Source organism: Oncorhynchus tshawytscha, linkage group LG08, assembly GCF_018296145.1.
Source record: "Oncorhynchus tshawytscha isolate Ot180627B linkage group LG08, Otsh_v2.0, whole genome shotgun sequence".
In the NCBI taxonomy this organism is placed as follows: Eukaryota; Metazoa; Chordata; class Actinopteri; order Salmoniformes; family Salmonidae; genus Oncorhynchus; species Oncorhynchus tshawytscha.
Window position 1 is genome coordinate 51,159,681 of NC_056436.1, and position 16,238 is coordinate 51,175,918.

A 16,238-nucleotide genomic window follows, 5' to 3' on the forward strand; every position below is an offset into this window, starting at 1 on the left:
CATTGTTTTTCAGAGTGTTTCATCACGATTGCTGCTGACAGACATGATAGGCTACATTGATTGATGGACCACGTGAAATTGGCTAGCTAGCTAATAGATCTCATCAACATGGCTAGTTAATTAACAAGCCAACTTTCAGGGGATAAACTAGATGGCTATATCCAAATATTGTTGGATTTGCTTGCCATCTACAGTGGTGATGACAATAGTCCGACTGACCATTTTATCAGGAAGAGGACTTGCCGATGTCAAGCGCTTTCCAAAAGCCTAATATCGGATGAAGCAAGCCAAATGACACACGGATCTGAAATGACATGATCAGTTGATGTTTACTGATCTTGAAAAGCATGCAGTTACCTGCGGTATAACTCAGATGATAGAGCTAAATGTGGAGTAATCTGAAATATTTAGTTCTGGCTATGCTCTTCAAAATGTGATGATATTCTAACCAAATAGGTATAACCTTTATTGGTCCCACTTTAATTGAAGTGAAGCTTATAAAGGCTTCCTAAAGCCTTCATAATGCCTTCATAATGCCTTCATAATGCCTTCATAATGCCTTCATAATGCCTTCATAAGTACTGCGACTTCATGTAGTGTCCGTTTAATACTTAGTTTGGGGTGAGACACCTCCGGTCATTCATAACACATCCATAAAGAATCTATATCACGTAACGCTTTACTGACTCTAAAGTCAGACACCTTTGGTCATCTATAACACATACATAATGCCTTATATCATATCACGCTGTACTTACTATAAAGTCAGACACCTTTGGTCATCTATAACACATACATAATGCCTTATATCATATCACGCTGTACTTACTATAAAGTCAGACACCCTTGCAGTGGTGATTTTAGCATGTATATCTTTGGTGGGGGGAAAAAAACAAGGTTGAATCATGATGACATCAGTGATCTTCATGTTGTAGTTCTAGAAAGAGGTTTCGAGTTCCCGAAGTACAATTCCAAGTTGGATGACCGTTCAAAAGATATTTTGCCAGTCGAGCTTGTTTTTTTCCAAACTTCCCAGTTGTCTTGAACTCACTGAAGTCAGATTTCTCAGCTCCGCGTTAACAGTTGTTTTGAGTACGGCAGAAATCATGCTGGATTGACAGCATGGCCAATGTTGAATGTTTATCACTTTAAGCTTGGAAAAGAGACCCTTAAACCCAAAATTGGGACCACACACCCACTCCACTGAATAGCAGGCTAGTGATTGCTTTGCAATGCTTTGCAGTTAGCCACTGATTCCTTCCAAACCACTCATTGTTGAATTTGCAATTTTCAACTTGTTGTGTAATGTTTTTGTCCAATGGCCGATGAGCACCGACACATTTTATTTATAATTTCTCTTTATTATTTATCTTCATATGACAAGGATTTAAAAGGATTTGCGAGTAGATTGTCGACTTGATTCATGATGATGACTGCTAGCTAAGATTTTGAAAGTATGAAAGTTGACATGGTCAGTCCATTCATAGCTACTGTAGATATAACGAGATCTGACCTAATTTTATCTGTGGCCAATGACTTTGAGTCTTCTTGGATGGGAACTTCTAATGTAACTCTATGGCAGCACCCAAGGGGCTTGAATTTTCTAGCTCTACCCTTAGATTTGGCAGTGACGTAGTGTCCCCATGAGTGACAGAACACTTAGCCGATCACGGCGCAACTAGAGAACATTTACCAACCCCTACGCTCCGTATTTTCCGCTGGCTGCCCCGCCACCACAGAAAGCACTGAGCTAGGCTAAAACTCCTGCATTTTGGAGCTGCCTGTATGGAGGCTTCATTAACTAAATTAATATTTTAATTTAGATTTTTTTTTTTTTATTGTTCACAAACTGATATGTGATATGTATTATTGACAAAATAACATGCTAAATATTTTTTTTTCACCTTTACCTGCCATGAACGACAGGTTGCCACTGCTACCAACGTATTTTGCTCTGCATGACTGCACTTTAGACTGTGTCATCCTGCAGCACAGCATTTGGGGGGGGGGAAGTTGAGGTCATGTCCAATATTGACTATGCACCCAAGAGGGAAAGAGGTTGGGCCATCCTAGAAATGTTTTAGAGTCCTATAATATAACACACACAGAGTGTGGAAACATTAGGAACACTCTTTCCATGAAAGACTGACCAGGTGAATCCAGGTGAAAGCTACGATCCCTTATTTAGTCCATTTGAATCAGTGTAGTTGAAGAGGAGGTTGACAACTTAAAGGAGGTTTTTTTAGCCTTGAGACAATTGAGACATGGATCTTGTATGTGTGCCATTCAGAGGGTGAATGGGCAAGACAAAAGATTGAAGTGCCTTTGAACGGGGTGTGGTAGTAGGTGCCAGGCGCACCAGTTTGAGTGTGTCAAGAACTGCAAGACTGCTGGGTTTTTCCACGCTCAACAGTTTCCCGTGTGTATCAAGAATGGTCCACCACCCAAAGGACATCCAGCCAACTTGACACAACTATGGGAACAATTGGACAATATGGGCCAACATGGGCCAGCATCCCTGTGGAACATGTTTGACACCTTGTAGAGTCCACGCCCCGACAAATCAAATCAAATGTTATTTGTCACATACACATGGTTAGCAGATGTTAATGCGAGTGTAGCGAAATGCTTAATTGACACTGTTCTGAGGGAAAAAGGTGGTGCAACTCAATATTAGGAAGGTGTTCCTAATGTTTTGTGCACTCAGTGTATAGAATTTAGCAGACACTTTTATGCATACATGCATCTTAGAGCCATGCATGCATACACTTTTAAGTAAGGTTGGTCCAGGGAATCGTGCCTACTTTCCTGGGATTGCAATGCTCTACCAAGATGCATGACAAGGATATAAATGCTTTGTGAAGCCTCAATTTGATATGATCAATAAAGACTTTATTAAGAGGTGCTTGTGCGACCCTTTTTTTCCTCATATTTGACCTAGTGGGTTATGTCACATTTTTACATTGGTGGACATATCACACAGTTATGCCACATTTATGAACCCTTTAAAAAGAATGACATTATGATTTGTGACACATTTATGTAGTGTTTCTGAAGGCTTTATGAAGCCTTTATAAGCAGCACATAACTTAAAGTGGGGCCCTTTTGGGTCAACAATTCCTTGAAAACGGCATGTAGTTGTTTATGTGTGTGTGTGTGTGTGTGTGTGTGTGTGTGTGTGTGTGTGTGTGTGTGTGTGTGTGTGTGTGTGTGTGTGTGTGTGTGTGTGTGTGTGTGTGTGTGTGTGTGTGTGTGTGTGTGTGTGTGTGTGTGTGTGTGTGTGTGTGTGTGTGTGTGTGTGTGTGTGTGTGTGTGTGTGTGTGTGTGTGTGTGTGTGTGTGTGTGTGTGTGTGTACAGTGCCTTCAGAAAAGACTTTAAAATGGATTACATTTCGATTGTTTTGTCACTGGGCTACAGATAATACACCATAAGAGAAATGATCCTTTTCAGAATTTTAACAAATGAATTTCAAATCAAAACATGAAATGTCTTGAGTCAATAAGTATTCAACCCCTTTGTTATGTGAAGCCTAAATAAGTTCAGGAGTAAAAATGTGCTTAACAAGTCACATAATATGCTGCATGGACTCACTCTGTGTGCAATAATAATTTTTAACATGGTTTTTAAATGACTACCTTACAGTATCTCTGTGCCCCACGCATAAAATGATCTGTATGGTCCCTCAGTCGAGCAGTGGATTTCAAACACAGATTCAACCACAAACACCAGGGAGGTTTTCCAGTGCCTCGCAAAGAAGGACATTGGTAGATGGGTAAAAAATTAAAAAAGCAGACACTGAATATCCCTTTGAGCATAATGGATAATTACACTTTGGATGGTTTATCAATACACCCAGTCACTACAAAGATACAAGCATCCTTCCTAACTCAGTTGCCAGAGATTAAGGAAACTGCTCAGGGATTTCAGAATGATGACTTTAAAACACTTTCAGAGTTTAATGGCTGTGATCGGAGAAAACTGAGGATAGATCAACAACATTGTAGTTACTCCACAATACTAACCTAATTGACAGAGTGAAAAGAAGGAAGCCTGTACAGAATTAAAATATTCAAAAACATGGATCCTGTTAAAGTATTACTGCATAAAATGTGGCAAAGCAATTCACTTGTTATCCTGAATACAAAGTGTTATGTTTGGGACAAAAGTAATGCTCTCCATATTTTCAAGCATAGTGGTGGGCTGCATCATGTTATGTGTATGCTTGTAATCGTTTAAGACTGGGGAGTTTTCAGGATAAAAAATAAACGGCATGGAGCCTAGCACAAGCAAAATCCTACAGGAAAACCTGCTTCAGTCTGCTTTCTAGCAAACACTGGGAGATGAATTTACCTTTCAGCAAGACAATAATCTAAAACACAAGGCCAAATATACACTGGAGTTGCTTAAGAAGAAGACAGTTACAGTTTTGAGTTAAATCTACTTGAAAATCTATGGCAAGACCTGAAAATTGTTGTCTAGAAATGATGAACAAAAATTGGTTGTTGATCATTTCTAGACAAACATTTTCAGGTCCTGACAGAGCTTGAAAGATTTTGAAAAGAATAATGGACAACTGTTGCACAATCCAGCTGTGGAAAGCTGTTAGAGACTTGTAATCGCTGCCAAAGGTGCTTTCACAAAGTATTGACTCGGTTGTGTGAATACTTATGTAAGTGAGATATTTCTGAACTTCATTTTCAATAAAAAATTTGCAACAACTTCTAAAATAACATTTTCACTGTCATTATAAGGTATTGGGTGTTGATGGTTGACAAAAAAAAATGAATTAAATGTATTTTGAACTCAGGCTGTAACAAAACAAAATGTGTAATAAGTCAAGGGGTATGAATACTTTCTGAAGCCACTGTATGTCTGTGTGTCAGTCTGAAAACCTGAAATTAGAATGACTCTGACTGGCGGTGAGTCATCATCGTCATGGCGTTTAGCTGTCCGTTCCCGAGGGAACCAGGTTACCATCTCTACACTGAGGGGATTTTCTATTTTTCTATTTGAAAAGAAAAAGGCTGTGCACACACGTGTACACGCGTGCATGCACCCACGCACATACACACACAATCTCTAGGTTGAATTACACACGTGCATTTGTACACGGTGACGCATTTCAAACCGAGAGTAAACATACATACCAATATCTATGCCTGTCTGATATTCAATGAGCTGGTGCTGTCAAAAGGCAGGCTATGTAGATGAGCATAAATGGCAATACTGCAAACCCCACTCACAACTACCTACGTGATATGATATGACGTGATCTACTGTAAATGCAACATGTCTGTGAATTTGTGTGTCATAAACCGTCTTTCTACGTAGAGTACCAATACTGACAATACTCTAGTGATGATGTCAAAAAGCATGTTGTTGCTCAAACACATTTCTTAAGGGGTTACACCTGAACCTTTTTAAATCCTTCTTTAGAAACGGTTGAATTCATCTGGTCGATTTGGAATGTAAGTTTGTGTTGTATTTAGTTTTGTATTGTATTGTATTTTAAATTCGGTTTATTGAAATGTGTCCACCTGTGTTTGTGTAATGTATTGTATTGCTTGTCAAAAAAAACAAGGTTTGTCTTGAATTAAACTAAACATATTTACACTTTGTAACCCACAACGTTCCATGGTTCATTGAGGTGTATATAGGCTGTGTGCTCCGCCCCGGTCAGTCCCTGGGGTGACGTTTTCCCTAGGTACAGATCCAAGGATCAGCTCCCCCTTCCCAAATCTCTGATCAGAAATGTTTGTAACTTGTAACTAAGAAACTGTTTATAGTTTAAAAGTCTAGCTTTCTCAACTCCAAGTGAGAACATTCTGAATGACTTGTTTAAGGGATATTGTATTGGTTGTCAAGATACAGTACATTTCCTCTGTGGACGACAGCTTCTACTGCAAGTTTGGAGGGGCGTACTTTCTAAGCCCTACGTTTTCCTTCAGTGGAAAACATTCATTTGAATTGTTACACAGACTAACAATTGAACAGGTAAGATCAATTCTTATTTCATTTCTTGTGGCCGGGATAATTTGGAGTTTAAATTTAAGTTAAGGGTAGGTCTAAAGTTTAAGGTCACGCCAGAAAAGGGCATTACATCAGAGGGGTATCTCAAGAATCAGGTTTGAAGAGTCAGAGAGGTAACTTGAGTTCTGAGTTCAACTCGGGATAACCAGTCAAACGAATGTGGCTCGCCTTTTAGCCTGGTACATTTCTATGGCAGCCAATCCTTCAGAACTAACCTGAAGGATGTTCTACAAAGCCAGCTAGATCCACTCAGGGTTTTCTAAAGCTGACCAGCTTCAGTTAGCTTCACATTCCAGCTCAGGCTTCATCCGTACTACGAAGGTGGATATTGCTCGTCTGCCTGCCGCTAACTCTGTCGCACGTGGCTAGTCAATCCATGGGCTGGTCAGTGCCCCATTTTCATTAGTGCCCGAAATCAAAACGGAAGAAAAGTTATCTTTCATTTTCAGCAGGCTATGGTGTGAAACAGGCTTTTAGAAATGGCGTCTTTATTACATGACTTATCGTTAATGCCATCTTTGGTGTGCCTATGAATGGAGGCACACCTTTTTCTCCCACCCCTATCAATAAAATAATTTCATCATAACAACAATAATTGAATTTGTCATACAAAAGTTTTACTGTGCATTCTGTCATTGTGAAATAATGTGATAGATATTTTGCAATTTCACCATGTTTTAACACAACCGTTTAAAAAAAATATATATATATACAGTGCCTTGTCCGTCAAAGTCCAGACCTGAATCCAATCGAGAATCTGTGGAAAGAACTGAAAACTGCTGTTCACAAATGCTCTCCATCCAACCTCACTGAGCTCGAGCTGTTTTGCAAGGAGGAATGGGAAAAAATTTCAGTCTCTCGATGTGCAAAACTGATAGAGACATACCCCAAGCGACTTACAGCTGTAATCGCAGCAAAAGGTGGCGCTACAAAGTATTAACTTAAGGGGGCTGAATAATTTTGCACGCCCAATTTTTCAGTTTTTGATTTGTTAAAAAAGTTTGAAATATCCAATAAATGTCGTTCCACTTCATGATTGTGTCCCACTTGTTGTTGATTCTTCACAAAAAAATACAGTTTTATATCTTTATGTTTGAAGCCTGAAATGTGGCAAAAGGTGGCAAAGTTCAAGGGGGCCGAATATTTTCGCAAGGCACTGTATATACAGTACATGCATGTATATTTAAATCGGCCTTCTTCCTCGAATAAAGGGGATGACGATGCATATTTAACAACCGCTGTCATAGTATGAATGAAGCCTGAGCTGGAATGTGACGCTAACTGAAGCTGGTCAGCTTTAGAAAACTCTTGAGTAGATCTAGCTTGCTTTCGTAGGGTACCCCTCAGGTAGGCCGTGAGCTACGAAAACAGAGGACAGCTTGGTAAACCCGGTGAATTGTGGGTAGTGTAGTCTTACTGTATCTCTTTGGTCCATCCTCCAGGCAGAAGGAGAGGGTCAGGGTGGCGTCCTCCTCAAAGAACTCCGTGGCAAACGCATCCCACCACAGACTGTCACTCTCCTGAATGAGAGAGAGAGAGAGAGAGTGAGAAGAAAGTTGATCAATAATTCAAACACTTCTAATATTAAGATATCAAAACAACAGATTGCAGACTATTTACGCAGTCCCACAATCTCATTGCTCCAAGTACAAAAACGTACATTTTCACATCCGACAACCAACATATGGCACGCATCAACCCAGGACATCCGCCACTGTATACAACATCATGATATTGAAATCACTTTGTAAATACTAACAGGCTAAATGTTGTTCACTAACAGGCTAAATGTTGTTCACTAACAGGCTAAATGTTGTTCACTAACAGGCTAAATGTTGTTCACTAACAGGCTAAATGTTGTTCACTAACAGGCTAAATGTTGTTCACTAACAGGCTAAATGTTGTTCACTAACAGGCTAAATGTTGTTCACTAACAGGCTAAATGTTGTTCACTAACAGGTTAAATGTTGTTCACTAACAGGCTAAATGTTACACCATTTCACCTGTCACTCTGGGGAACATGACACTGTCATTTACCAGATCATGTACCTTAACTGGGGACGACCCCGGCGTGACGAGTGATGTTGATTTCACCCGACATGTTATGACAGACCGAGAGGTTTTCATTCGTCCCTTCACCGAGGGATCGCTAGTCCCTCCCAGATGTTTACAATTATCCATGTCAACATCGCCTAGTGTCAAGTCCAATAAGTGCTGACCCCAAGGGACTTAATGTGCTTCATATCTGCAGGTCTGGGGCTAGGTGTGTCCGTGTGTGTGTCCGTGTGTGTGTGTGTGTGTGTGTGTGTGTGTGTGTGTGTGTGTGTGTGTGTGTGTGTGTGTGTGTGTGTGTGTGTGTGTGTGTGTGTGTGTGTGTGTGTGTGTGTGTGTGTGTGTGTGTGTGTGTGTGTGTGTGTGTGTGTGTGTGTGTGTGTGTGTGTGTGTGTGTGTGTGTGTGTGGAATAAGGAGGGCTAAGTGGGAAGGGAGTGGAGGAAGGAAAGGAACTAGACCACCTGCAGTTCATTTAGGAGGTGAATCAATATGTGCTCATGACCTGGGAAGAGGGCATCCGCTGGTCAAATATCATCAAAATCCCTGGGTTAGAGACTAGTGATAAGCCTATGATAAGGTACTTTAAGGGCTGGGATCAATTGCAGATTGAGGTAAACTGCACTGCTGGTTCATTGAGAATGTTAAGCTGTATTGGAGGTGTTACAAATGTTGTAAGCAACACACCCTAAGTTGATCCTGGTGCAGACATTGTCATTGGATATTGACACAAAACCATACTAGAAGTGTGGTTTCCAACTTAACTCAAAGATAATTCGTAAAAATCCAAATAACTTCGCAGATCTTCATTGTAAAGGGTTTAAACTAAGTTCCCCATGCTTGTTCAATGGACCATAAACAGTTCATGAACATGCACCTGTGGAACGGTCGTTAAGACACTAACAGCGTAGAGACGGTAGGCAATTAAAGTCACAGTTATGAAAACTTAGGACACAAAAGAGGCCTTTCTACTGACTGTGAAAAGCACCAAAAGAAAGATGCCCAGGGTCTCTGCTTGTCTGTGTGAACGTGCCTTAGGCATGCTGCAAGGAGGCATGAGGACTGCAGATGTGTTCAGGGCATTAAATTGCAATGTTCGTACTGTGAGATGCCTAAGATAGCACTACAGGGAGACAGGACGGACAGCTGATCTTCCTCGCAGTGGCAGACTATGTGTAACAACACCTGCACAGGATCGGTACATCCGAACATCACACCTGCGGGACAGGTACAGGATGGCAACAACTGCCAGAGTTACACCAGTAGCGCACGATCCCTCCATCAGTGCTCAGACTGTCCGCAATAGGCTGAGAGAGGTTGGACTGAGGGCTTGTAGGCCTGTTGTAAGGCAGGTCCTCACCATACATCACTGGCAACAACGCCGCCTATGGGCAGAAACCCACCATCGCTGGACCAGACAGGACTGGTAAAAAGTGCTCTTCTCTGAAGAGTTGCGGTTTTGTCTCACCAAGAGTGATGGTCGGATTAGCGTTTAGGGTCGAAGTGTAACACCGAGGCGGGATAGATTTCGAGGTGGAAGGTCCGTCATGGTCTGGGGCGGTGTGTCACAGCATCATCAGACTGAGCTTGTTGTCATTGCAGGCAATCTCAACGCTGTGTGTTACAGGGAAGACATCCTCCTCCCTCATGTGGTACCCTTCCTTCAGGCTCATCCTGACATGACCCTCCAGCATGACAATGCCACCAGCCATACTGCTCGTTCTGTGCGTGATTTCCTGCAAGATAGGAATGTCAGTGTTCTGCCATGGCCAGTGAAGAGCCTGGATCTCAATCCCATTGAGCAAGTCTGGGACCTGTTGGATCGGAGGGTGAGGGCTAAGGCCATTCCCCCCAGAAATGTCCGGGACCTTGCAGGTGCCTTGGTGGAAGAGTGGGGTAACATCTCACAGTAAGAACTGGCTAATCTGACGCAGTCCATGAGGAGGAGGTGCACTGCAGTACTTAATGCAGCTGTTGGCCACAGCATATACTGACTGTTACTTTTGATTTTGCCCCACCCCCCTTTGTTCAGGGACATATCATTCCATTTATGTTAGTCACATGTCTGTGGAACTTGTTCAGTGTATGTCTCAGTTGTTGAATCTTGTTATGTTCATATAAATATTTACACATGTTAAGTTTGCTGAAAATAAACACAGTTGACAGTGAGAGGACGTTTCTTTTTTTTTTGCTGAGTTTATGAAAAACGATTACTCATCTTCCAATTTCAAGTCAAATTTAGTTTATTGGTCGAGTACACAGTTTATCAGGTGTTATAGCGTGTGCAACGGAATGCTTATGTTACTATGTAACGGCCGTCGTCGGTGGGAATAAGGTGAGGACCAAGGTGCAGCGTGATAAGTGTTCAGGATTTTTAATATAATCAAAACTGAACACTAAACAAAATAACAACTAAGAAGACCGAACAAACGAACCACAAAACAGAAAATAAACCCCCCCCAAAAAAGGCTACCTAAGTATGATTCTCAATCAGAGACAACTAACGACACCTGCCTCTGATTGAGAACCATACCAGGCCAAACTCAAAAACCAACATAGAAACACAAACATAGACTGCCCACCCCAACTCACGCCCTGACCATACTAAAACAAAGACAAAACAAAGGACCTAAGGTCAGAACGTGACATACTAGCTCCTAACAACGCAGTAAATGCAGTAAAATGTCAAGTACACAAATAATACAAAAATATATAATAATCTTGAAATGCTGGAACAACATCGGAGTAGCAGCAATTCAAATGCAATCTACTGTATACCTATACACACCGGATGAATTTACACCAGATATACTAAGAATGATATGTACAGAAGTAGATATAGTAGAGTGAGCTATGTCAAGAATGCAGTGTATAAATATGCAGTGTTTTATAAGTCAAATGTAATGTACAATTTCCGCACGGTCACATATTTGCACCACTGCAAATTTAGAGCACGCCAACTGTGTTTCTTCATTTTGACCCAGATACCCCCACTGCTGTACCATCACTGCCTTTTATCAGGACACATCAAAAGCTCAATGAGTCATGAACTGGGACTGTTAGTAGTGATTACTAACTCAACAGGAGTTTCTGCGTTGTGTGTAACTGGGCTAGTACCAGGCAACTGGCAGTGGATGGATTCTGCCAGGGGACAGGAGGACACCCACTGGGCACAGATGTCAGTTCAACATCTAGTTCTGATTTACATTTGGTTTGGTTGTCAACTAACCTCCACTGGGACAGCACTGGATGAGCTGGCTGAGAAGTGCGTGTGCATGTCTGAGGAATGTGTATACGTGAGAGAGCGCAAGAGAAAGAGAGACAGAGACAGAGAAATATTGCATGGATAAGTGTTTATCTGCATGGCTGTCCATATCGTTGTGAATTTAATTTCTTGTGTTTTTATGTGTGTGTGTGTAAGTGCATGAGTACATGCGTGTGTGTGTGTGTGTGTGTGTGTGTGTGTGTGTGTGTGTGTGTGTGTGTGTGTGTGTGTGTGTGTGTGTGTGTGTGTGTGTGTGTGTGTGTGTGTGTGTGAGAGAGAGAGAGACATTCTGATTTGTCACACTCACCAGGCTGAATGACCTCAGTAGATAATCCTGTCCTGTGAGGGGCCTCCAGGGAGTGGCAGTAAAGCCAAGGGTCAACAAGGCACTCTTTCCCTTCCTCTCTTTCCCTCTCCCTCTCCCTCTCCCTCTCTCTCTCTCTCTCTCTTTCATTCATTCACCTTCTCTCCCTCTCTCTGTCTTCACTTCCTCTCTCTCTCATTCTATCTCGCTCCCTCTCTCGCTTTCTATCTCTCTCTCTCAACGACAAGCCTCTCCATTCAATAACACTTTCAGTATGGTCGGCTGCTTTAACTTGAACTTTATTGCCATTCAACAACATTTATGGTTTTCGTGTTGTAAATGGCTAAACATTGTATCACATTTCCATATACAGTTGAAGTTGGAAGTTTACATACACCTTAGCCAAATACATTAAAACTCGCTTTTCAACCACTCCACAAATTTTTTGTTAACAAACTATAGTTTTGGCAAGTCGGTTAGGACATCTACTTTGTCCATGACACAAGTCATTTTTCCAAGAATTGTTTACAGACAGATTATTTCACTTATAATTCACTGTAATTCACAATTACAGTGTGTCAGAGGTTTACATACACTAAGTTGACTGTGCCTTTAAATAGCTTGGGAATTTACATGTATTTGGCTAAGGTGTATGTAAACTTCCGACTTCAGCTGTACATACACACAGTTGAAGTCACAAGTTAACTTACACCTTTGCCCAATACATTTAAACTCAGTTTTTCGCAATTCCTGACATTTAATCCTACTAAAAATGCCCTGTTTTACGTCAGTTACGATCACCACTATATTTTAAGAATGTGAAATGTCAGAATAATAGTAGAGAGTAGGATTAATTTCAGCTTTTATTTATTTCATCACATTCCCAGTGGGTCAGAAGTTAACATACACTCAATTATTATTTGGTAGCATTGCCTTGAAACAGTTTAACTTAGGTGAAACGTTTCGGGTAGCCTTCCACAAGCTTCCCACAATACGTTGGGTGAAATTTGGCCCATTCCTCCTGACAGAACTGGTGTAACTGAGTCAGGTTTGTAGGCCTCCTTGCTCGCAAGGATTTTCTATAGGATTGAGATCAGGGCTTTGTGATGGCCACTCTAATACCTTGACTTTGTTGTCCTTGCCATAACTTTGGAAGTATGCTTGGTGTCAAGCATGCTTGGTGCCAAGCTTCAACTTCCTGACTGATGTCTTGAGATGTTGCTTCAATATAACCACATAATTTTCCCCCCTTATGATGCCATCTATTTTTTGAAGTGCACCAGACCCTCCTGCAGCAAAGCACCACCACAACATGATGCTGCCACCCCCGTGCTTTGCATCTGGGATGGTGTTCTTTGGCTTGCAAGCCTCCTCCTTTTCCTCCAAACATGACCATGGTCATTATGGCCAAACAGTTCTATTTTTGTTTCATCAGAGCAGAGGACATTTCTTCAAAAAGTACGATCTTTGTCCCCATGTGCAGTTGCAAACCGTAGTCTGACTTTTTTTTATGGCAGTTTTGGAGCAGTGGCAACTTCCTTGCTGAGTGGCCTTTCAGGTTATGCCGATAGAGGACTCGTTTTATGTGGATATAGATACTTTTGCAGCTGTTTCCTCCAGCATCTTCACAAGGTCCTTTGCAGTTGATTGATTTGCACTTTTCGCACCAAAGTACATTCATCTCTAAGAGACAGAACGCATCTCCTTCCTGAGCGGTATGACAGCTGCGTGGTCCCATGGTGTTTATACTTGCGTACTATTGTTTGTACAGATGAACGTGGTACCTTCAAGTGTTTGGAAATTGCTCCCAAGGTTGAACCAGACTTGTGGAGGCCTACATTTATTTCTGAGGTCTTGGCTGATTTATTTGGATTTTCCCATCAAAGAGGCACTGAGTTTGAAGGTAGGCCTTGAAATACATCCACAGGTACAAATCCAATTGACTCAAATGATGTCAATTAGCCTATCAGAAGCTTCTAAAGCCATGACATCATTTTCTGGAATTTTCCGAGCTGTCATTTTCCGAGGCATAGTCAACTTAGTGTATGTAAACTTCTAACCCACTGGAATTGTGATACAGTGAATTATAAGTGAAATAATCTGCCTGTAAACAATTCTTTGAAAAATGACTTGTGTCATTCACAAAGTAGATGTCCTAACCGACTTGCCAAAACTATAGTTTGTTAACAAGACATTTGTGGAGTGGTTGAAAAATGAGTTTTAATGACTCCAACATAAGTGTATGTAAACGTCCGACTTCAACTGTAGAAGGTAAACATTTTGTTTGTAGTAAAATGAGGTAGGAGTAGAACACGTAGACAATGATGTTTTCCTGTAGTGTGTCGATGAAAGGCATTGCTTAGTCTGTCTTTGTAACCTTTTCCCTTTGTCAAATAACAGGCGAGGGGATTTAATACATGTCAGATGTCCTATTCCACATGAACTTGTGGGATTACTAGTGGAAACATCCCTTCAACATCCTCTTACTTAAGCTCCTGCTACTTTACAGAATGGATCTCTATGTTAGTGAGTCAGTTTCGACTCAGTATGTTCCATTCAGGAGGTCCATTGACATTTTGCTCTGGCATTCAACCATACAAACAGGGCCTCTGTTTCAAAAAAGAGCAGAGCATTCGGCTGCTGCTTACATCACTCTAAGTACTATACTGTATGTGCATGGTAGTGTTTCCCCTAGTTTGATTTCCAGGCGGGGCGCAAAGGCCTCCAAATCAACATATAGGTCTTCTGGTAATCAAAATGTTGAATTGGAACCAATAGAATCATTTTTCCTGAAAATATTTTCAATTGCAATCCTCATGTGTATTGGTATAATACATAGACTGTGTTTGACTGTATACCGTAGTTCTGATTTATGTTAGATAGATACACTACCCAGTCAGGTCAGCTGCCTGTATGCAAATAAAACATTTATATTCACATTTTAGCAGACACTCTTATCTAGAGGGTTCCTTGCTCAAGGGCACATTGACAGATTTTCACCTAGTCAGCTAAAGGATACGAACCAGCAACCTTTCACTTAATGGCTCAACCCCTTAACTGCTAGGCTATCTAGGCTAGGGCAGATGCCACCCGAACCGGATTTATATAAAACAATCAGTACTTGACAACTCTGCCACACTTCCCTCTTTCTCTTTAACATCTCATCTAAATCTATCCCATGCAACAGCTGTCCAGACCAGCTTCCTCCTTCTCCACCTCCATGCATCGCTGGACAGGAGGGGAAACTCACCACACACTCGTGTCATGCTTTCATTTACGCTACCTGACTTCCTGACTAGCTGACAAGCCAGCGGTGCTATGCTAGCTGGTGTCAACCACCACAGATCGGTGGCAAGCTGCAGGGACCTCAGGTGAACTAACACAGCAGGTTATCCTCCCTGACGCCTGCCACTGCCAGCCAATAAAGCCCTATTGATTTGAACAGATAGTTCCCGTCTAGAGGGATTTATCAAATTTGTCAATTGGAGTGGGTGATAGTGTGTGTGTGTGTGTGTTTATTTTATTTATTTAATTAACTAGGAAAGTCAGTTAAGAACAAATTATTATTTACAATGACGGCCTACCAAAAGGCAAAAGGCCTCCTGCGGGGACATGGGCTGGGATAAAATAAATATATATATAAATATAGGACCAAACACACATCACGACAAGAGAGACACCATAACACTACATAAAGAGAGCCCTAAGACAACACAGCATGGTAGCAACACATGACAACACAGCATGGTAGCAACACAACATTGTAGCAGCACAAAACATGGTACAAAAATTATTGGGCACAGACAACAGCACAAAGGGCAAGAAGGTGTGTGTGTGTGTGTCTGTGTGGTGGGGGGTAGTGTGTGTGTGTGGTAGTGTGTGGTGGTGGGGGGTGTGTTTGTGTGGGTTAGGGTTAGGGTTAGGGTTAGGGTTAGGGTTAGGTGTTAGTGTGTGTGTGTGTGTGTGTGTGTGTGTGTGTGTGTGTGTGTGTGTGTGTGTGTGTGTGTGTGTGTGTGTGTGTGTGTGTGTGTGTGTGTGTGAAGTGACTAATCACATCACAGCGGGCCAAGCGGGCATGGATTTATGGGATAGCTAAAAGATTAGTGGGACACCATAGTGAGGATTGTCTGTAAATAACAGTAGACTTGAGGCTCCTATTCACACACACTTATAAATAGATGACGCACACGCAAACACACACACACACACACACACAGTCCTGTACACACAAAGTCACAAACACATAATGAGTGCATACACACACTCACTAACAGTAACACAGACAATTAGCACACACACACAGGCACACTTACAACACTCCATGAAGTGAAGAACAATGTCAATACATTTCAATCTGACGCAATAATATTCCCAGCATGCTTAAGTTACGGGGTATTTTCTCCTTCTTCCGCTGGTCTATTGCACGAGAGTGGCCTCCGAGAGAGTGGGTGTGTCTGGGGCCTAACCTTGGTGAATTAACAACCTCTGCAATCCCATTGAAATAGTGAATGGATCAGACCCTGCATCTTTGACAATGAGAATTATACTGTAGACGGCCCTGGGGTTACGAAGCAGAATGGCTTAAGTG

The 16,238-nt window shown here is 41.6% G+C and overlaps 1 protein-coding gene across 6 annotated transcripts in view; it reads right to left on the reverse strand.

The window, feature by feature from the left end:
- Positions 1 to 16,238, reverse strand: part of LOC112255707 (LIM domain-binding protein 2) — an 82,872-nt gene that overhangs the window by 54,948 nt on the left and 11,686 nt on the right. For all 6 annotated transcript variants that reach the window (XM_042325625.1, XM_042325624.1, XM_042325623.1 and 3 more), the window contains exon 2: positions 7,449 to 7,551. In XM_042325625.1, coding sequence (XP_042181559.1) covers positions 7,449 to 7,551 — 103 coding nt within the window. The remainder of the gene's footprint in view (positions 1 to 7,448; positions 7,552 to 16,238) is intronic.